This window comes from Microcaecilia unicolor, unplaced genomic scaffold (assembly GCF_901765095.1).
Source record: "Microcaecilia unicolor unplaced genomic scaffold, aMicUni1.1, whole genome shotgun sequence".
Classification (NCBI taxonomy): Eukaryota; Metazoa; Chordata; class Amphibia; order Gymnophiona; family Siphonopidae; genus Microcaecilia; species Microcaecilia unicolor.
In genome coordinates this window covers 84,474-107,808 of record NW_021963040.1, presented here as the reverse complement: position 1 = coordinate 107,808, position 23,335 = coordinate 84,474, and the positions used below count along the sequence as shown (strand labels likewise).

General features: G+C 48.4%; 2 protein-coding genes across 2 annotated transcripts in view; one reads left to right on the top strand and one right to left on the bottom strand.

Moving 5' to 3' along the window:
* Positions 1-6,067, bottom strand: part of RARS2 (arginyl-tRNA synthetase 2, mitochondrial) — a 127,492-nt gene extending 121,425 nt beyond the window's left edge. The window contains exon 1 of the mRNA XM_030188632.1: positions 5,807-6,067. Coding sequence (XP_030044492.1) covers positions 5,807-5,842 — 36 coding nt within the window. The 5' untranslated portion in view covers positions 5,843-6,067. The remainder of the gene's footprint in view (positions 1-5,806) is intronic.
* Positions 6,068-6,173: 106 nt separating this feature from the next.
* The window catches only part of LOC115458817 (origin recognition complex subunit 3-like), a gene marked incomplete at its 3' end in the record, with an annotated part of 99,695 nt that continues 82,533 nt past the window's right edge, over positions 6,174-23,335 (top strand). The window contains exons 1-2 of the mRNA XM_030188629.1: positions 6,174-6,262; positions 23,271-23,325. Coding sequence (XP_030044489.1) covers positions 6,221-6,262; positions 23,271-23,325 — 97 coding nt within the window. The remainder of the gene's footprint in view (positions 6,263-23,270; positions 23,326-23,335) is intronic.

Genomic DNA, 23,335 nt, shown 5'->3' with positions numbered 1-23,335 from the left:
ACCAGGGAAGAGTACTAAGGGACCTCATGACTGAAGGCACCAAGGGGGGTGTTCCACTCCAGAATAGTTTGTAGGTAATGCTCATGCTGAACGACCACTCATGCGGTTACATTAACCATGCGTCTGTCGGGATGGAACAACTCTCGCACGAGGAAAGGATAAAGAGGTTAGGGCTCTTCAGCTTGGAAAAGAGATGGATGAGGGCAGATATGACTGAAGTCTACAAAATCCTGAGTGGTGTAGTAGAAGTAAATTGATTTTTTACTCATTCCTAAAGTACAAAGACTAGGGGACACTCAAGGAAGTTACATAGAAATACTTTTAAAACAAATAGGAGAATATATTTTTTTCACTCAATGAATAGTTAAGCTCTGGAACCCTTTGCTGGAGGATGTGGTAACAGGGTTAGAGTATCTGGGTTTAAAAAAGGTTTGGACAAGTTCCTGGAGGAAAAGTCCATAGTCTTCTAATAAGACAGACATGGGGAAACAACTGCTTGCCCTGGGATTGGTAGCATGGAACGTTGCCATGATTTGGGTTTCTGACAGGTACTTGTGATACACTACAACCTGATTTTCTGTTTGAATGAATACAGTTTGATTGAACAGCTTCCAGATTGTCCGAAGCTCCAGGAGGTTGATCTCAAGATCTGCTTCCTGAGTCAACCAAGCACCCTGGGTGTGAAGCCCATCCAGGTGAGCCCCCCACCCCCACCCCACCCCAGGCAGGTTGTATCCCCTGTCAGCACCTTCTGGGGCTGAGCAATTTGGAACAGAAGTCCACTGTCAAATTGGATTGAATTGTCCACCAGAAGAGGGACTGAACTGCAGTCCCTCAGATGACATCTGCAAGGTTTCCAGAGGCCTGACACCACTGGGAAGCCACAGTCCATTGGGCAGTTCTCATGTGAAGATGTGCCATGGGTGTGACATGCACCGTGGAGACCATGTAGTCTAGCAACCTCGATATCTTCTGAACTGTGACTCGTTGGCTGCTGGACTCCCAGTCTGTGTAGTAATACTGTGAATACTGCTAGAGATTTGGTGAAAACCCTGAGAGCTGGCGCGGGTCCAAATGGCAACACATGATACTGGAAGTGATGTGTTTCCACCCAAAACCCAAGATACTTCCTGTGACCTGAAAGTAACAGGATAGGCGTGTAGGTATCCTTCAAGTACAAACAGCATAGCCAATCCTGAGCCTGAATCATGGGGAGAAGGGTGCCCAGGAAAACCCTATCTTTTATTTGACCAGGAATTTGTTCAGGGCCCTTAGGTCTAGGATGGGAAGCACCCCCCTCCCCACATGTTTATTTGGGACAAGGAATTTATCTGAAATAGAATCTTTTCCCTTCTTCTCCTGGTGGAACAGGTTTGACTGCGTGTGCCTTTAGAAAGGTGGAAAGTTCCTCTGCAAGTATTTCTCTGTGCTGAGAGATGAACGAACATGCTCTCAGAGGACGATTTGGTAGTCTTTGATGCCAATGAAGAGAGTAAAAGAGATGGACAATTTGAAGAACCCACCGGTCGGAGGTTACAAGGGACCACCTTTCTTGGAAAAACACTTAAGCCTCCTCCCCCCCCTCCGGTAGGAAGTCCGGTATGGTCACTGTTGTGGTGGCTATGCTCTGCAGCAGCCATACAAAAACTCATCCCCTGTTTTGATTGGGGAGCCTGCTGGGCATTAGGTGCACATTGTTGAGGACGAATGTGCTGGGGCTGCAGCAGTTGAGAGTAGCAAGAAGGAGCGTACGTAGGCCCCAGAGTAGTAGGGAGCTCTTTTCAGCCTGCCTGAAAACCTCCTGAGGAGGGTGCAGAAGGCACCTGGTGGGAGAGAGTATCAATGGTAGCAGTATGCTAACTTTATGAGGTCAGCGACCTCCTCCACCTTCTCTTTAAAAAGGCTATCTCTATGGCACATGGCATCCACCAATCTTTGCTGGACATAGAATAGCCATACTGGGTCAGACCAATGGCCCATCTAGCCCAATATCCTGCTTCCAATAGTAGCCAACCCAGGTCACAAGTACCTAGCAGAAACTCAATTAGTAGCAACATCCCATGCATCAGGCACTGTGGGATCCAAGACAGAGATACGCAGCCATGAAAGTCTGCTCATCATTATACTCTTGGCAGAGATTCTGGATGCCACATCAGAAGTACTGTTAAGCCCCCCTGGCCAAAAACATATGACATGCCTTCTACTGCTTGGCCAGCTGGCAAAGAGATTCAGCCTGCTCCGGTGGGAGTCTGCCAAATCAGACATACTGCGCACCAAGTTCCGCAAGTAAAGGCTTGCATAGAGCTGATAAGATTGTATGCGGGAGATGAGCATAGAGGCCGATACATCTTCTGCCCAAAAGAGTCCTCGGTTGGAGCTGCTCTGCCTGAGGGCACCGAAGCAAAATCCCTAGAATTCCTGGCTCTTGAGTGCAGATTCTACCACCAGGGAATGAAGAGGCAACTGCAGCCTATCAAACCTAGGAGAACACTGGATCTAGCATAGTGTAATTTTTTTTTTTTTTTTTTTGGGGGGGGGGGGGGAGGACAAGGACCAACAGAGGCGAACTCCCAGTTCTTCAGATGAATGTCTCGCAGGATCTTGTGAAATGGGACTATCACAGCCTCTCTAAGAGGAGAGTATAGTCCAGGACCTCGAACATCTCAGTCCTGGGCTCATCCATCACCAACCGAATTGGAATGGAAGCCTCCATTTCTCTGACATAAGCAGGGAAGGAAAGGCTCTCAAGTGGAAACTTCCTCTGGAGGGTATGGTGGGATACCATCAGACTCCTCCTCTGAGAGCTACTTAGGGTCCTCATCAGATGTCCACGAGCGCTCCTTGTCAGTATCAGCAAAGAACTCCTCATGGGACGGCTGACCGAGCCTTCCTCGAGATAGAAGAACCATGTCTCTGCCTGGAAGGGTGTCAAGGTGTGGGCTCCACCCCTGACTTTGGCAAAGCTTCCTCCATCAGTGTTGAGGGGCGCCAGCCCGGGCAGCTGTCGACACCAATACTGCAAGTAGCACCTGTGGGGGCCGCAAGAGGAGGCATGGGTAGTGCAAGCACCCCAGATGCCAATACACTCTGTTGCAGTAGCCTCAAACGATCATGGAGCATGGCCTGGATGTGCTCATCGAGGTCCGACATCAGAAAAGGCTGAGGTGTCGGATCATAGGCAGCCTGCTAAACTGTTGGGATCTGTGTGGGTGCCTTGTCTTGGTTTCATGGAGACCCTCGTCCATGATGGAGGGAGAGCGGTTCTCCCAGTGCAAATGCTTCTTGGGGACCGGATCCGTTGGTGCCCCGGTGCTCCTGGCACCGTGCATCAAGGGGGACTGAAGTTTGCACTTCTTGGCTTTCATCCGATGCCGAGCATTGACACTCCTTCGTGACGAGGTCGAATCTGCACACATCAAGGTTGGGTCTGACACTGACTGGTCCCGGGGGCCGGCATCGAGGCAGGTGGAGACCTACTCGATGCACATCCACTACCAGTGTTGGACATGGGTCTCACAGCTATAGGGACCAATGCACCTGATGCAAATTCAAGCGTCAATGTTGATGCTGACAATTTGGACTGGACTCCAAAACGTTTGTCTCTGAGCCTCTCTGGACAGCCAGGTTCTTTTCTGCATACGCAAAGAATACAGCTTGCAGGGGAATGTTCTTGCCAGAGATAATCCTATTGCATCAAGCACAGCGCTTAAAGACATTGGGAAACTTCGATAACATGGAAGGGAAAACAGCTATAGCCAAATCAAACAGCTCAATGATGACTGAAAAAAGGAGCAAGGACCAGAAAAAAAAATAGAGGGCCTACCAAGCACGCCAAAAATAAAAGGAAACTTCAGTGGGGAAAAACCTAGCTAAAACAAAGGAAGGGAGAGAGAAATTTCTGAAAAAAAAGAAAAAAGCAAAAATGAGGCAAAACCCCCCCCCCCACAGAGGAGGCACAAAAATGGTCAAAAAACTCAAGTCACACACCAGAAGCTGTGAGGAGCGCATTCTCTCCTCACAGCAGATGGAGAGAATGCTGCTCCTGCGCTCTTGTGACAGGGGAGGGGCACTCACGCATGCGTAGTGAGAACACTAGCACATGCTCTTAAAATCAAATCTAGTTTAAAAGCACTCTGTATCGGGTGACATGAATGGCGTCAGCCACAATGTGAGAATATGGCCTACTTGACCTCGGAGAAGAAACAAAGTTAGTTTTGGATTGGTCTAGTCAAAGTCCTGACTTGAACCTAAAGAGATACTGTAGAATGATCTAACATAAGCAGTACAAGTATGAAAACCTACGGATCTGTCTGAATTAAAGAAGTTTTGCAAAAAAAACAATGGGCCAAGATTCCTCAACAGCAATGTACAAGACTATTATCAAATTATAGGATATGTTTGGTTGCAATTATTGCTGATAAAGGTGGTGCAACCAGTTATTAGGTTTAGAAGGCAATTACTGTTACACACGGGTACTATAAGAAACAAAAGTAGATGCTCCACTGGTGAAGGCAAGTCACATACAGTGTAACTGTAGCTCGGTACATTTTTGGCAAAGGATACATTTAATGCTTCACTCAATAGGATTGCATTTTAATAACCGTCATTACATTAGCTACACTCCAGTCCTCAGGTACAGTGGCAGATTTTTACAGACAGGTTGCAGATTTAATGAGCCGGTAGTGGGAGGCGGGGCTGGTGGTTGGGAGGCGGGGATAGTGCTGGGCAGACTTATACGGTCTGTGCCAGAGCCGATGGTGGGAGGTGGGGATAGTGCTGGGCAGACTTGTACGGTCTGTGCCCTGAAAAAGACAGGTACAAATCAAGGTAAGGTATACACAAAAAAGTGGCACATTTCTTGGGCAGACTGGATGGATCATGCAGGTCTTTTTCTGCCGTCATCTACTACATTACTATGTTCTGCCATTACAGGATGTGTGCCAAAATATATGTGTCTGAGACCTCAGAATTACATGTCCTCTACAGTTCAAGTGCTTTAAACGTTTTATCAGGGCTCACCTGTCAAAACTCTATAATACAATGGGACTTCCTATCGCTGCTCCCCTTCCCCACCTTGACCTTCAACAAGCACTTTGTCTCAAGGTCCCTCTGCAACCACAGCAACTTTCTTTTGGGCCTCTCCCCAGTTCCAGCTACTGATCCTCGGTGCCCACCAACTTGCCACTCAGCAGCCCTCTTTTTGGCTCCACCACTCCATCAGCTACTATCCCTTCTCAGCCTACTTCTGCCAACACCAACCACTGATACTTACACACCTTCTTTTTGCCTTTTAAAATACATCATTTCCCCCCTCATGATGACCCTCTGAGCCATAGGAGACAACTTTTCAAAATCACTGGGGGTGCTAAGAGCCCAGTGGAAATAACTGTTCCTTGGACACAAACATGGAATTTTCTCAATATTGTGGGTGCTCAAGCACTCCCAGAGTCAGTTCCTATGCTCTGAGCTTCCCATACCATTCTTGTTTGACCCTCCTCATAATCTGAACTCGTATCTCGATCTCCAAGTTTCAATTTTGCTTGCTTGCCTGCCCACTCCTCCTGCTCTCCCACAACTGACGTTTCTCAAATCTTATATATTTCCACTATTCATGATGTATTGTAAGCCACATTGAGCTTGCAAAAAGGTGGGGAAATGTGGGATACAATGCAATAAAATAAATAAATAAACCTCATTCCAAACTCTAGGCTACTGCTGCTGCTACTAGTCAGAAGCTCCCCGGTCTCTAACCACCGCCTCCTTCCTAGGTAGAAATGGGCACATGGCAAAATGCATCCATTCCTACCTGAGCAGCTATAGACTGGCGAAAGAAGCACGCCATGACCCTTACTTCCCCGAGTCACTGACAACTGAGGGTTACCGCAGTGAGAGAAGAAAACCAAAAACTTAAGTATTTTTAAAAAAAGACATAAAAATAACAAAAAAAAAACGGGGAGAAGGGGGTGCGCGAAGGATTAACAATCAATCCAGCCACCCGAAAACAACATCAAGCAACAAAAACAACAGTTCGCCTTCCCGCTTCCCAGACCCTTTAGCTGCTGCTAGGTTGGCCCGGCCGACCTTTCCCCCGGAAGCAGTTCTCCTCCAATCCGCCCGCCGCGCGGCTTCTTTCGTACGCCGTCCGATTGGACGGAGGACGGAGGCCAGAGCGAGTAATAGTAGTAGTAGTGAGGGACGGTAGAGGAGGATTCTGACAGCCATGAGGGACGACGCGGCGGGTTGTACCTCATCCGTCTCGAAGGTGAGCGGTGTTGAGCGTATGGTTATTAATCTCTTTCTCGTTGTTCTTGAGTAGAGAGGCGCGGTCAGCCGTGTTAGTCCATACTTAAAGGTTATCAACAATACATAGTAACATAGTAGATGACGGCAGAAAAAGACCTGCACCGTCCATCCAGTCTGCCCAAGAAGAAACAAAATAAAACATGGAAAAGAAAATAAGATGATACCTTTTTTTATTGGACGTAACTTAATACATGTCTTGATTAGCTTTCGAAGGTTGCCCTTCTTCCTCAGATCGGAAATAAGCAAATGTGCTAGCTGACAGTGTATATAAGTGAAAACATTCAAGCATTACTATGACAGTAAAATAGATACCATTGGAGATTCTACATGGAATGTTGCTACTATTGGAGATTCTACATGGAATGTTGCTATTCCACTAGCAACATTCCATGTAGAAGGCTGCGCAGGCTTCTGTTTCTGTGAGTCTGACATCCTGCACGTACGTGCAGGACGTCAGACTCACAGAAGCAGAAGCCTGCGCGGCCACATTGGTGATCCGCAAGGGCCGACTTCTACATGGAATGTTGCTAGTGGAATAGCAACATTCCATGTAGAATCTATAGAAATCAAACAAAATAAAACATGGAAAAGAAAATAAGATGATACCTTTTTTATTGGACATAACTTAATACATTTCTTGATTAGCTTTCGAAGGTTGCCCTTCTTCGTCAGATAGGAAATAAGCAAATGTGCTAGCTGACAGTGTATATAAGTGAAAAAATTCAAGCATTACTATGACAGTAAAATAGATACCATTGGAGATTCTACATGGAATGTTGCTACTATTGGAGATTCTACATGGAATGTTGCTATTCCACTAGCAACATTCCATGTAGAAGGCTGCGCAGGCGTCTGTTTCTGTGAGTCTGCGTGCAGGACGTCAGACTCGCAGAAGCCTGCGCGGCCACATTGGTGATCCGCAAGGGCCAACTTCTACATGGAATGTTGCTAGTGGAATAGCAACATTCCATGTAGAATCTATAGAAATCAAACAAAATAAAACATGGAAAAGAAAATAAGATGATACCTTTTTTATTGGACATAACTTAATACATTTCTTGATTAGCTTTCGAAGGTTGCCCTTCTTCGTCAGATAGGAAATAAGCAAATGTGCTAGCTGACAGTGTATATAAGTGAAAACATTCAAGCATTACTATGACAGTAAAATAGATACCTACTACTACTACTACTACTTAACATTTCTAGAGCGCTACTAGGGTTACGCAGCGCTGTACAATTTAACAAAGAGAGACAGTCCCTGCTCAAAGAGCTTACAATCTAATAGACAAGTGAACGGTCGGTCCGATCGGGGCAGTCAAATTGGGGCAGTCTGGATTCACTGAACGGTAAGGGTTAGGTGCCGAACGCAGCATTGAAGATACCATTGGAGATTCTACATGGAATGTTGCTACTATTGGAGATTCTACATGGAATGTTGCTATTCCACTAGCAACATTCCATGTAGAAGGCTGCGCAGGCTTCTGTTTCTGTGAGTCTGACGTGCAGGACGTCAGACTCACAGAAGCAGAAGCCTGCGCGGCCACATTGGTGATCTACAAGGGCCGACTTCTACATGGAATGTTGCTAGTGGAATAGCAACATTCCATGTAGAATCTATAGAAATCAAACCAAATAAAACATGGAAAAGAAAATAAGATGATACCTTTTTTTATTGGACCTAACTTAATACATTTCTTGATTAGCTTTCGAAGGTTGCCCTTCTTCGTCAGATCGGAAATAAGCAAATGTGCTAGCTGACAGTGTATATAAGTGAAAACATTCAAGCATTACTATGACAGTAAAATAGATACCATTGGAGATTCTACATGGAATGTTGCTACTATTGGAGATTCTACGTGGAATGTTGCTATTCCACTAGCAACATTCCATGTAGAAGGCTGCGCAGGCTTCTGTTTCTGTGTCACACTCACAGAAGCAGAAGCCTGCGCGGCCACATTGGTGATCTACAAGGGCTGACTTCTACATGGAATGTTGCTAGTGGAATAGCAACATTCCATGTAGAATCTATAGAAATCAAACAAAATAAAACATGGAAAAGAAAATAAGATGATACCTTTTTTTATTGGACGTAACTTAATACATGTCTTGATTAGCTTTCGAAGGTTGCCCTTCTTGGTCAGATCGGAAATAAGCAAATGTGGTAGCAGATAGTATCAAACATATAAATGGCAAGAGGCGTACTCACTCGCAAATGCGCAGTAGAGACCCTCTCTGTCCCGCCCCCGCGTCAATACGTGATGACGGGGGCGTGACAGAGAGGGAACCTGCGCACCTGCGAGTGAGGGAAATACCGTCGCCACCGCTTCCCCCCCCCAGGGTTGCCGCTGCCGCTCCCCCCACTCACCCGGAGTCGCCGCCGCCACCCACCCTCCACCCGGCCTGGGTACCTGGCTTCACTATTCAAACCGCCGGAACGCAGCACACAGCTCATCTGAGCTGCCGTTGGCCTTCCTTACCTGCCTGTGTCCCGCCCTCGTCGACGTTACATCACACGAGGGCGGAACACATGCAGAGAAGAAGGAAGGCCGACGGCAGCTCAGATGAGCTGTGTGCTGCGTTCCGGCGGTTTGAATAGTGAAGCCAGCTACCCGGCCCAGGTGGAGTGGTGGCGGAGGGGACTCCGGGGGGGGGGGGGGGGGCTTTCAACCCCCCCCCCCCCCTTCCTTTACTAGCCCGTTTTTACAGGCTCAACGGCTAGTATATAAGTGAAACATCCAAGCATTACTTTGACAGTCTGACAGGGTGGGGGTGGGGGTGGGTAGGAGGTATGCATGGGGACATCAAAGCATTTCATTGATGTTCTAACAGGATGGGTGTGGGTAGGCGTTGTTCTTGTAAATCTCACAATCCTCTACTTTTTTTGAGTCTTGTCTTTTAGGGATTTTAGTTTAAAGTAAAAAAAAATTGGTGGTTTAAAAAAATAAAGTAAATTATAAACTTGGGAAGACAAATTGCAAGGAACGTTTCAAGGTTTTGGTGCTACTCCGTATTGTCTCTGTTCAGTTTCCGATTTGGTGGTACGAATAACAGATTTTGCTATCTGCTGGTTTCTCGCAATATTATACAGTGTTGCTGGATAGCGAAAAGTTTTCCAGCCCAAAAGCTGCCCGAAACCAGCCCAAATATAGCCCAATATTAATATGAATATTAATGCGGTCATACACATCATCATCATTAGGGAATCCTTATAACCATCTCCTCAAAATGACACAATGATTTACAATTTAAAACCAGGCACTACTCTGATGAAAAAAACAATACTTCCTTTATCTGTGTACATCCCATATGCTGTACAAGCCGGCAATGGCATGTGTACAGCATATGGATGTACACAGCAAGATCAAATAAAAATGCTACCAACAAACCAACTGCGTTTATTGCAGGCACCCCCCCCCCCCGGCCCCCTCCCTAGGAGTAGCCTAGTAGTTAGTGCAGCGGACTTTGATCCTGGGGAACTGGGTTTGATTCCCACTGCAGCTCCTTGTGACTGTGGGCAAGTCACTTAACTCTACATTGCCCTAGGTACAAAATAAGTACCTGTATATATGTAAACTGCTTTGAATGTAGTTGCAAAATACCACAGAAAGGCGGTATATCAAGACCCATTTCCCTTTCCACTATATGTTTTTTGAGATGCAGCGACCAGAATTGAGCATAATATTTGAGATGCGGTCGCACCATGGAGCGATTCAAAGGCATTTTCCATATCATCAAGCTGATCAATCCATAGACTGGTGGGTTGTGTCCATCTACCAGCAGGTGGAGATAGAGAGCAATCCTTTTGCCTCCCTATATGTGGTCATGTGCTGCCGGAAACTCCTCAGTATGTTCTCTATCTCAGCAGGTGGTGGTCACACACAGCAGCAGCTCTGGCTAGGCCTCCAAGCCTAATTTTTAGGTTTTGTTGAGTGCCTGGGGTTGAGGGCTCTTCTTGAGCAAGTGCAAACCTGGTGGCGCCAGGTCCCTCCTTTTCTCCCCCCTCCCGCTGGCTCCGTTAAAAAAAAAAAAATTTTGAACGTCCTTAAAGGCATTTATTTCGACGTTTATTTAAACGTTTATTGCAGCTACTCACTGGGACACCAGGTCGTTACAGCTCGGAGCGGAAAGCAGGTAATTTTTACCTTTTTATAGCGGGCAGGGGGTTCCCCGATTGATCTCCACGTGGCATATGGCGTCGGAGGGCGAGGGCGCAAAGAGTCGCTCCCCGGATCGCTTAGGCGCTTCTAGAGGGGATGCGGGGGTCTTAAAGTCTGATTCGCCCTTGTTGGGTGACAGTTTCGTGACCGATGAGTGTCCCGGTCCTTCCTCCGGCGTGGCGGTTTTTCCCGCCATAAACGCCCATCCCCCGCTGCTCGCCTCCGCCATCTTGGCCGGCCACGCGGCTCGGACGGCTTCTTCGTGGGCCGCCCTTGAGGGTGACATTAATGCCATGGACGCCCTTAATTTGGGCGACGGCACCAAAGCGGCTAAAGTTAAGCGCCGTTTTTCCCGCGCGGCTCCTTCGCGGAGTGTCGCGCCGGACGCCATTTTGGATGCGCAGCATGTCTCTCCCCCGCTCTTGCGAGCGCCGGTTGAGGGTGCGTCTAGGGCTGTAGCCCAGGCTGCGGAAGTGCACAGTCTGGGGGGTTTCTCCCCCGAGTTTGTTTTGCTGCTGCATCAGGCCTTCCTTATGCAAAACGCTGCCCCTGCTCCCTCGTTTGGTAAAGAGGTTGAGGTCCCCGGAGGTAAACGCCCTCGGGTTGATTCCCAGGCCTTGGAGGACCTTGTCTCCTCCGATGTAGATGAGGGCAGCGTATCTGAGTTCTCCCAACGGTCCTTTGCGGATTCCTTGGAGGAGACGGATCCCCGCTCGGTTGGAGCGGATGACCCCTCTGCAGCGCGGCTTTTTAGCTCAGAGGATTTGCCCAACCTGTTAGTGCAGGCCATGGGCATTTTGAAGATTTCCTCTCCGGAGGACGTCTCTCCCTCAGCCCCTGTTGGCTCTGCCATTATGCTGGGGACGAAACGCCCGCCTAGAACCTTCCACGTGCATGATGCCATTCACACCTTAATTTCGGCTCAATGGGATGTCCCGGAAGCGAGCCTCAAAGTGGCTAGGGCTATGTCCCGCCTCTACCCTTTGCCTGAAAGTGAACGTGAGGCCTATCTGTGGCCTACCGTGGATTCTTTAATCACTGCGGTGACTAAGAAAACGGCTTTGCCGGTGGAAGGTGGCACGGCCCTAAAGGACGCCCAAGACAGAAGATTGGAGGCGGCCTTAAGGTCGTCCTTTGAGGCGACTGCTTTAAGTTTGCAGGCCTCGGTTTGCGGTTCCTATGTGGCCAGGGCGTGCCTGACTATGGTGCAGCGGGCTTCCCCCTCGGATCATTCCTTGAGGGCTGATTGGCCGGCCCTGGAATCGGGCTTAGCCTATTTGGCAGACTTGCTGTATGATGTCTTGAGAGCCTCAGCTAAAGGCATGGCTCAGACAGTCTCTGCGCGGCGGTGGCTTTGGCTGAAACATTGGTCTGCTGACCACGCCTCTAAATCCCGCCTGGCTAGATTGCCTTTTAAAGGCAAGCTGCTATTTGGGGTCGAGCTGGACAAAATCGTGACCGATCTCGGCACGTCTAAGGGCAAGAAGTTACCAGAGGTCAGGGCTCGGGCTAGTACTCGTTCCGGTACCTCCAGAGGACGGTTTCAGGAAGCCCGTCGGTACCGCCCGGGCAGGTCGGGCTCCTCTGCCCCCTCTTCCTTCAAGAGGACTTTCTCCCCCAAGCAGCATTCCTTTCGCAGAGACCGCCGTCCCGGAGGTGCTCCCTCCGGTCCTCCCCCAGGGTCTCGTACCCAATGACGGGGTCTTGGTCCACGCCCCAGTGCAGATTGGAGGACGGCTGTCCTCGTTTCTGGGCGAGTGGACCACAATAACTTCAGACGCTTGGGTGCTGGAAGTCATCAGAGACGGCTACAAGCTAGAGTTCTGCCGACCCTTAAGAGACGGGTTTGTACTCTCTCCCTGCAAGTCTCCGGTCAAAGCTGTGGCAGTGCAGCAGACCTTGGACAACCTGATCCGCCTGGGTGCGGTCGTTCCGGTGCCAGAAAATCAGATTGGCAAGGGACGTTACTCCATTTACTTTGTGGTACCAAAGAAAGGAGGTTCTGTCCGGCCTATCCTCGACCTCAAAGGGGTCAATCGGGCCTTGAAGGTGCGGCACTTTCTCATGGAGACTCTCCGCTCTGTTATAGCGGCAGTGAAGGCAGGAGAGTTTTTGGCTTCCTTGGACATCAAGGAAGCGTACCTGCATATTCCCATCTGGCCTCCTCATCAACGCTTCCTGCGTTTTGCAGTCCTGGGACGACACTTCCAGTTCAGAGCCCTCCCTTTCGGGTTGGCTACTGCTCCGCGGACCTTTTCCAAAGTAATGGTGGTCATCGCGGCCTTCCTGCGAAAGGAAGGAGTACAAGTCCATCCTTATCTGGACGACTGGTTGATCCGAGCCCCCTCTTATGCAGAGTGCGGCAAAGCTGTGAACCGGGTGGTTGCTCTTTTGAGCTCCCTGGGGTGGATCATCAACTGGGAGAAGAGCCAGCTGCGCCCGACTCAGTCCCTGGAGTATCTGGGAGTTCGATTCGACACCCAAGTGGGCAGAGTGTTCCTGCCAGACAATCGGATTGTCAAACTTCAGGCTCAGGTGGACCAGTTCCGAGTAGCCTCTCCTCTTCGGGCTTGGGACTATGTGCAGCTGTTGGGCTCTATGACGGCCACGATGGAAGTAGTGCCCTGGGCCAGGGCTCATATGAGACCACTACAACACTCTCTGTTGCAGCGCTGGACTCCGATGTCGGAGGATTATGCTGTGCGCCTTCCCTTGGACCCAGCAGTGCGCAAGGCGCTGAGCTGGTGGCTGCAGACAGACAAGTTGTCTGCGGGAATGCCTCTGGTGACCCCAGAGTGGATTGTCGTCACGACGGACGCCTCTTTGACGGGCTGGGGAGCCCACTGCTTGGGAAGGACAGCGCAGGGGCTCTGGTCTCCTGCAGAGGCAAAGTGGTCTATCAACCTCCTGGAACTCAGAGCCATTCGGTTGGCGCTTTTGGAGTTCATCCCGGTACTGGCGTTGAAGCCAGTACGGGTCCTGTCGGACAATGCCACTGCTGTGGCCTATGTCAACCGCCAGGGAGGTACCAAGAGCGCCCCTCTAGCCAAGGAGGCCATGAATCTATGCCAGTGGGCGGAAGCGAACCTGGAACAGCTGTCAGCGGCCCACATTGCCGGAGTCATGAATGTCAAGGCGGACTTTCTCAGTCGCCATACCTTGGAGCCCGGAGAGTGGCAGCTATCTGCTCAGGCGTTCTTGGACATCACGAAGCGCTGGGGCCAGCCGAGCCTAGATCTGATGGCGTCATCGGCCAATTGCCAAGTGCCGCGCTTTTTCAGCAGAGGACGGGACCCTCGATCCCTGGGAGTAGATGCTCTTCTCCAACAGTGGCCGACACAAGAGCTTCTCTATGTGTTCCCGCCCTGGCCCATGTTGGGCAGGGTGCTAGACCGGGTGGCAAAGCATCCGGGCCGGATAATCCTGGTGGGTCCGGACTGGCCCAGACGTCCCTGGTATGCGGACTTGATCAGGCTCTCAGTCGACGATCCTCTGCGACTGCCTGTGGAGCAGGGCCTGTTACATCAGGGTCCCGTGGTGATGGAGGATCCCTCCCCCTTTGGTCTTACGGCCTGGCTATTGAGCGGCAGCGTCTGAGAAAGAAGGGCTTCTCAGACAAGGTCATCGCCACTATGCTGAGAGCGAGGAAGCGCTCTACTTCTACTGCTTACGCCAGGGTTTGGCGTACCTTTGCAGCGTGGTGTGAAGCAGGCTCACTTTCTTCCTTCACTGCTCCAATTTCTTCAGTGTTGGCGTTCCTGCAAGAAGGTCTGGAGAAAGGCCTGTCGCTCAGTTCCCTTAAAGTCCAGGTAGCGGCTCTGAGGTGCCTGCATGGAATCTCAATCTGGTGCTAAGAGCATTGCAGAAGCCGCCTTTTGAACCCTTGTCGAGGGCATCTCTGAAAGACCTGACGTTGAAAGCAGTCTTTTTGGTGGCTATCACTTCAGCCAGAAGAGTTTCCGAGCTCCAGGCGCTCTCATGTCGAGAGCCTTTTCTGCAGTTCACTGAGGCAGGAGTGACTATTCGCACAGTGCCTTCCTTCCTGCCCAAGATTGTTTCTCGCTTCCATGTGAATCAGCAGCTCTGTCTCCCTTCCTTTCGTAGGGAGGACTACCCAGAGGAATACTCTGCTCTCAAATGTCTGGATGTGAGACGAGTCATCATCAGATACTTGGAAGTGACCAATGATTTCCGGAAATCGGATCATCTGTTTGTCCTGTTTGCAGGTCCTCGTAGGGGTCTGCAGGCTGCTAAGCCTACAGTGGCAAGATGGGTCAAGGAAGCCATTGCAGCGGCTTATGTGGCCGCGGGGAAGGTGCCGCCTATCCAGCTGAAGGCTCACTCCACAAGAGCTCAGGCGGCCTCAATGGCAGAGGCCGGTTCCGTCTCCTTGGAAGAGATATGCAAGGCGGCAACTTGGGCTTCGGCCCATACATTCTCCAAGCATTACCGCTTGACTGTGGCTGCTCGGGCGGAGGCCCGGTTTGGAGCTTCAGTGTTGCGGTCAGGGATTTCTATGTCCCGCCCTGGGTGAGTACTGCTTCGGTACATCCCACCAGTCTATGGATTGATCAGCTTGATGATATGGAAGGTAAAATTATGTATCATACCTGATAATTTTCTTTCCATTAATCATAGCTGATCAATCCATAGTCCCTCCCAGATATCTGTACTGTTTATATTCTGGTTGCATTTCAGATTCAAGATTAGTCTTCAGTTCCTGTTCAGGAAGACTTCGTGTTCAAGTTATTTTTTCACTTGGATTCTTCAAGAGTTGAGACGAGTTTGTGTTACAGTGAGCTGCTGCATTCCTCTCCCCTCCGTTTTACGGGGCTGGATTGAGATTTAAATTCTGCCGGCACTCCCTCCCGCTTCGTGCGGCTGTAGGGCAGCTTTGTACCCCTCCCGCTTCGGCGGTGTTAGGGTCAGTCAGCTCCTCCCGCGGTTGCAGGATAAGCCAGATCCCCCCGCATCGGCGGGTGTGGTGTCCCTGCCCCGCTCCGCGGGGATGAGCTGGACGGATTCCCCTCCCCCACTTGTGTGGGGATGAGCTGGGTTAATTCCCCTCCCCCGTTTCGGCGGTGGTGAGCTGGGCAGAGTGTCCCTTTGTGGGTGTAATTCTCTAAGTGCTGAGTCCTGCGGATGGAGCTTTGATATCGACATACTGAGGAGTTTCCGGCAGCACATGACCACATATAGGGAGGCAAAAGGATTGCTCTCTATCTCCACCTGCTGGTAGATGGACACAACCCACCAGTCTATGGATTGATCAGCTATGATTAATGGAAAGAAAATTATCAGGTATGATACATAATTTTACCATAACGTCCTCAGTTTTGTTTTCCATTCCTTTCCTAATAACTAGCCGTTGAGCCCGTAAAAACGGGCTAGTAAAGGAAGGGGGGGGGTTTTGAAAGGCCCCCCCCGGATAGGTCGCCGCCGCCCCTCCCCCCCCCGGAGTCCCCTCCGCCACCCCTCCACCCGGGCCGGGTACTATTCAAACCGCCGGAACGCAGCACACAGCTCATCTGAGCTGCCGTCAGCCTTCCTTCTTCTCTGCGTGTGTTCCGCCCTCGTGTGATGTAACGTCGACGAGGGCGGGACACAGGCAGGTAAGGAAGGCCAACGGCAGCTCAGATGAGCTGTGTGCTGCGTTCCGGCGGTTTGAATAGTGAAGCCAGGTACCCGGGCCGGGTGAAGGGTGGGTGGCGGCGGCAGCGACTCCGGGTGGGTGGGGAGAGCGGTAGCGGCAACCCTGGGGGGGGGAGCGGTGGCGACGGCGGTTCCCTCACTCGCAGGTGCGCAGGTTCCCTCTTTGTCACACCCCCGTCATCATGTATTGACGCGGGGGCGGGACAGAGAGGGTCTCTACTGCGCATTTGCGAGTGAGTACGCCTCTTGCCATTTATATGTTTGATACCTAACATTCTATTTGCTTTCTTAGCCACAGCAGCACACTGAGCAGGTTTCAACTTATCATCATCAACGAGACCTAGATCCCTTTCTTGGTCCGTGACTCCTAAGGTGGAACCTTGCATGACGTAGCTATAATTCGGGTTCCTCTTTCCCACAAGCATCACTTTGCACTTGCTCACATTAAACGTCATCTGCCATATAGGTGCCCAGTCTCGTAAGATCCTTTTGTAATTTTTCCCAATCTTCTCGCGATCTAACGACTTTGAATAACTTTATCTCACCAGCAAATTTAATTACCTCAATAGTTACTCCCATCTCTAGGTCATTTATAAATATGCTAAAAAGCAGCGGTCCCAGCACAGACCCCTGAGGGACCCCACTAACTACCCTTCTCCATTGAGAACACTGACCATTTAACCCTACTCTCTTTTTTCTATCTTTTAACCAGTTTTTAATGCACAATAGGACACTACCTCCTATCCCATGACTCTCCAATTTCCTCTGGAGTCTTTCATGAGGTACTTTGTCAAACGCCTTCTGAAAATCCAGATACACAATAGCAACCGGCTCACCTTTATCCACATGTTTGTTCACCCCTTCTTCACTAAATCCATGTTGGATTTGTCTCATTAACGCATGCTTTAGAATATGCTCTGTAATTTTGTTCTTTATAAAATAGTCTTTACCATTTTGCACGGCACCGACGTCAGACTCACCGATCTATAATATCACGGATCACCTCTGGAACCTTTTTTAAAAATCAGCATTACATTGGCCTCCCTCCAATCTTCCGGTACCAAGCTCGATTTTAAGGATAAATTATATATTACTAACAATAGTTATAAATATGCTAAAAAGCAGCAGTCCCAGCACAGTCGGTTTCTTCTTCCATTTTATGAAAGATTTTCTTTTAGCTCTAATAGCTTCCTTCAGCTCACTATTTAACCATGTCTTGTGTATACTTCTTCAAAGGTAATATCAAATCCGATCATATTATGATCACTGTTATCAAGCAGCCCCAGCACCATTACCTCCCGCACCAGATCATGCGCTCCACTATTTTTCCTTCTTTCGTCGGCTCCTGTACCAGCTGCTCCATAAAGCGGTCCTTGATTTCATCAAGGAATGTTACCTCTGTAGCATGCCCCAATGTTACATTTACCTAGTCAATATCGGGGTAATTGAAATCACCCATTATTATTGTGTTGCCTAGTTTGTTTGTGTCCCTAATTTCCTTTAACATTTCTACATCCGTCTGTTCATCCTGGCCAGGCGGACGGTAGTACACTCCTATCACTATCCTTTTCCCCTTTACACATGGAATTTCAATCCATAGTGATTCCAAGAAGTGTTTTGTTTCCTGCAGAATTTTCAATCTATTTGATTCAAGGATCTCCTTAACATACAATGCTACCCCTCCACAAATTTGTCCACCCTATCACTACAATATAATTTGTACCCCGGTATGACAGTGTCCCACTGGTTATCCTCCTTCCACCAGGTCTCAAAGATATCAGGGCGTTCATTTCCTAAAAGTAACAGAGAAAATAAAAGACTTCCCCCAAAAAGGGATGGGGCAATAAACCCCTGCATAATCAAAGTTACCAATTCACTGTTTGCACACGGAATTAGGCGGGTTTCACACGACTGCACTTTTTTTTTGAAAGTCGCAGGTTATTTTTGCTGCCGCGGTTGCGGGTTGGGTGGTTTTCCTGCTGGGCTTCTATTGGACCAATATGTGGAGGCAGGCTACCTGCTTCTTTTAAATGCCTGCAGCACGCTGCACCTTGGGTGGGAGCCCTGCCCCCCCAGTGCACTGCAGACGGAGCGAGTTGGAGACGAGATCGCTCATAAGTCACGCCGGGGACAGGGGAGGGCCTGGCCGGCACGCAGGTGGCTTGCACTTTGCCTTGGCAGACAATATGACGCCCGTAGGAGGTCTGTGCCATGCTGTTCTCTCCCTGCCCTCTAACCTTCCCTGTTTGCTGCAAACTCAGTGTGAAGCAGAAGGTGTGGGATAAACATGACGACGTCGCTGCACGAGGGGCCCACCAACCAGCTCAATCTGCTCATCCGAGCCAGTAAAGATTCCCAGGAAGTTGTGCACGGGAGAGGGAGGCAGGTGCATGCCGATTTGTGCTGTACTGCCAGCTTTGCTGGCAGCAGCTATGCATGCTGTGATTTCGGAGGCAGTGTGTGCGAGAGAGAGAGTGTGTGTGAGACACAGACTCTCTGTGAGACTGAGTGTATGAGACCAAGAGAGTGTGTGAGTGACTGTGTGACACATAGAGAATGAATGTGATACAGTGTGAGACATAGAGTGTATGAGAGACAGTATATGAGAGTGAGAGAGAGAAAGACATTGACTGTGAGAGAGAGAGTGTGTGTGTGTGACAGAGATACCCCCCCCCCCCCCTCTCTGGTGTCAGGCCCCCCTCCTTCCATCTGTCTGGTGTCAGGCCCCCCTCCCTCCATCTCTCTGGTGTCAGGCCCCCCCTCTCTCTCTGGTGTCAGAGCGTTACTATGCAGGACGCTGAGCTCTGGCTGTGCTTCAAGGAACTGACCAATCCTATTTAATAGAATGCACCTCCAACATTCTGAAGCCGAGAAACCTCGTGTGATTGGTCACTTCTGCTTGTGACGAACCCGGAAGTACGTGATGCCAATTCAGGAGATGGATACAGAGAGCAGGAATGCCTCAGCCATGCAGTCAGCTTCAGAATGTTGGAGGTGCGTTTTATTATATAGGATAATTGGAAATCTAAAAATTACTTTTGTGATTTTAAGGTAATAAATACAAATAAAACAAAAAAATATATAAATGATACCTTTTTATTGGACTAAACATGTCACTTTATGTTCGTTTTGCTTTATTTCTATTTATTACTTTTAAAAGTGGACTAACAGCTACCACACCAATTTAAGATTCTAAACAATTCCTTAGAAGGATCTCAGATGTAAGTTTACAGTTGACTGTGTCCTGGATCTGAGACCTTTGGTATATCCATCGTTGTTCTCTGTAACTTGGCTACTGGTTATGCAAGTCTAACATTGCTAGTTTGTAATTGCATGTATTTAAATCTGGAAACTGTTGTAGCTATAGAACACAATCTATATGTTAGCAGAAAATATATTTATTTATTAGGATTTATTTACCACCTTTTTGAAAGAATTCATTCAAGGTGGTGTACAGTAAGAATAAATCTAACAAACATAAGCAGTAGACAATTATAGCAGTAAAAATATTCAAATAATACAAAGTATGGCATAGTACACTACTTACAATGTCAACACAATCTCTATATATAAAAGGCACCACCAACGTTCTAAATGAAGCCTCCAGCCGGAAGTGTGAAGGGGGGGAGATATCCGGTTTCCCCATGAGTGTCTGCCCCGCCCTAGCTCTCTCTGTAACACAAACAGTGAAGGAAAACACAGCAAAGTACGAAATCAAATCGCTCTCTCTGTAACAGTCAAGGACTCAGAGGGGGGAGGGGAGAGAGGGCAGAAGCCCTCACTATCTCTGTAACACAAACACAGCACAGCAGGAAACAACACTGAAGGACTCGACTCCGAGGGGGGAGGGGACAGACAGCACAGGGGAAGGGAGAGAGGGCAGAGACACACACACTCCCACATGCACACAGAAGAAAACCTTGCTAGCCCCCGTTTCATTTGCATCAGAAACGGGGCTTTTTTACTAGTACTACTATATTCAGCTAAAAATTTGTTCACCAAGATGAATATATGTCTTTAATTTGCTTCTGAGAATCTTGGACCTGAATATAAGTAGTCAGGCAAAGTAAGAATAATTCTATACCAGAACACTTGTGTGCTGCTGACACAAGTTGCTCATCACACATGCAGAAATGCCAAGTCTCGCTCATTAGGAGTGTGTCACACTCATTTGAAAGCTTTCTCACTCTTGCACTCTTTGAGCCCTGTTTCTCATCAGAGCTTCGGTATTGGTGCACTAATCTTGATCACTGCTTTTGTGAGACGGAAGCTTTAGAGAAGTAAACCAAGTGATTCAACCAGTAGGAAGAAATCTGAGCACACCTTTCTGCCTACTGTTTCCCCTGTCCCTTTTCCCTTTACTTCAAGTTAGAGGTCTGCACGGGAACGGGGTTTGCGGGGATCCCGCGGAGTCCGCAGGAGTCCTGCGGGAATACCCTCCGCGTCAGTGGGAGTGCCGCGGGACAGAAATAGACATGCGGGAATCCCGTGGGGATGGAGGATGTTCTGGCGGAATTCCCGTGGGGACGGCCGCACATACCTTTGTGAGAGCCGCTGCTTTTCTGCTGATCTGTGCCCCTATCGCATCAATCATGCTGCAGTGCTGGTTCGCCAATCGCCCCTTCTTCTTTTAGTGAGCGGAGACACCAAGCTCTCCGCCAGTGAGAAAAGAAGGGCGCTCTCAACTGCCCCGTCGCAGGGATGGCGAAATTTCAAGGGGGGAGTCGGACATAGCAAAGGCGCGTGGATGTGCTTCTCGGAGAAACATCCATTTTGGGCGTCCTTAACTGCTCCATCGCAGGGATGGTCAAATTTCAAGGGGGTGTTGGAGGCATAGCGAAGGTGGGACTTGAGCGCCTATCACTTAGACGTCCTTCATCCATAATCTTAAAAAAAAAGGATGTCCCTGACGAGCACTTGCACGTTTTCACCTGGTTCTCTCTTTGTCTCAACTCAAGTTCAACACGTGCAGGAGATTTGCTCAAGTTGTATGTAGTGAGTCTTCCAGGCACTGCCAGACCTAGGAGAGGCCTAGTGGTTAGGGTGATGGACTTTGGTCCTGGGGAACTGAGGAACTGAGTTCGATTCCCGGCACAGGCAGCTCCTTGTGACTCTGGGCAAGTCACTTAACCCTCCATTGCCTGCCGCATTGAGCCTGCCATGAGTGGGAAAGCGCGGGGTACAAATGTAACAAAAAAAAAAAAATAAGAGAACTGCACAGAGGTGAGCTCAGCTGACTACTTTTATTTTTTATATATATAGGCAGTTTATTTCTCTCATGGTGAGAACTGGCTGTTTGTGAGCTGTTTTACTGCAGCTAAGGCATTAGCATACCCACTTGTTTCTTTTGTTGAGGGCATTGTGCTGTTTGGGTGGCCAATAATTCTTTCTGTTTTAGTGTGGAAAAAACTTCAGATTGTTTTATGTATTTATTGCCCTTTTTCTAAGATTCAGTATATTAATGAGTGAAGAAATATTTTCTCTGATTCGTTTTAAATGTATTACTCTGCATTGTGTGCCCCCTGTCCACTCCACTCAGTACTTTATACTTCCTTTTTGTGCGGGGATGGAGGAGATCACTCACGGGGACGGGCAGGGATGGAGGAGATTACTCGTGGGGACGGGTTAGATTCTGGCAGGGATGAGCGGGGACGGGTTTGATTCCGGCGGGGAAGGGCGGGGATGGGTCACATTTCGGTCCCCTTGCAACTCTCTCTACTTTAAGTACATTTGCTCTGAAACTGATGTACTGAATTTTTTAGGTTTATTTATCCCCTTCGTAGAGTAGTATGGACCAGCCACCCCCCAATAGGTGGAATAAATAAACCAAGGCTACGTAGGTATGAGAAAGCAATAGGATTTATTCCTTATAAGAAAAACCATTCTTTTATTACTTGCCAATGCAGAAACAATTGATTAGTTTCTCATGGGAGAGCAGCCCTTCTTGCACAAAGGTACTGGCTGTGACTGTCTCCAAAGAAGTAGGAAATACAATCACTTATATACGTTCATTAACATAACGGGTCATACATAGGTAATCTGACAATAATCCCATTTATTGGATATATGCTAATATTATAGTTTATTTATTTATTATATTTGTATCCCGCACTTTCCCACTTAAAGCAGGCTCAATGCAGCTTACATATTGGCTATTATAATAATGTGGTTAGTATTTACTGGAAGAGCTAATAATGGACTAGCTCTTCCTGGAAGACTAAGTCATCTTCCTGAGGAGTTCTCTTGTTCTATTTTTCACTAAAACATCTGTGACCACCATGTTGCTAAACCATGTTACTCTGTTTTTCCACCTACGCCCATTCCTCATTCTGCTGCATGAGAGTGTCACAACAGCTCATGAGTTCTGCAGTCACACTGGAGTTCAGGTTAGAGTCATGGCCTGTAAGGTTTTCTCTCATTTTAGATCTTGAACCAAAGTCAGGCCTTGAACTAAAGCTCTTAGCTCTGATGATAATATACAGTACATACATTTAACTACTGGATGGAAGACAATTTTCAGCTGAAAAAAATGACCTGAATTGCTCCCCACTTTGTGTTCTTTCAGAGACTCCAAAGACAATCCAATATAATTTGCAAAGCAGTACTACACTTAAATCATTCTAGATTTATACCCTGGATGTACCGTCTGAAAAATCTCACTCTTTGGCCTTCAATATCACTCCTTGAAGTGGTGAATCTCACTTTTTGGAATGGTTCACCCTTGGCATCTCTGCACATGGTTTTGTTTCTGGGCAACTAGCTGGGAGGTTCTTAAGAAACTACATATGCTTATTCTCTGCGAAAGTGAAGATACTTACCTGTAGCGGGTATTTTCCGAGGACAGCAGGCCATTCATTCTCAAATAGCCTCCCACCTCCCCTTGGATTTGTCTCCTTTCTGTAGTATGCTATAGTACTGTACTGTTGTTCCCGTGCTCTCTCAGCAGGTGGGAAGGCACTCGTACTCTGAAAAGCTTGTTACAAGCTCTGTACCGGGCAACGCAGACCGCGTTACCCAAATATGAGAATATATGTCCTGCTGTCCTTGGAAAATACCTGCTACAGGTAAGTATCTTCGCTTATTTGCATTATTAATCTTTTTTTTTTAATTGTGTAAACAGCAGCTTTAAATTTTGCAATTTTTTTTATTCATTCCTAGGGCTGCTTTGTGTTTAAACCAAGCAACAAAAAGAGAAAGAAGTCGCTAACAACAGGTCAGTGTAT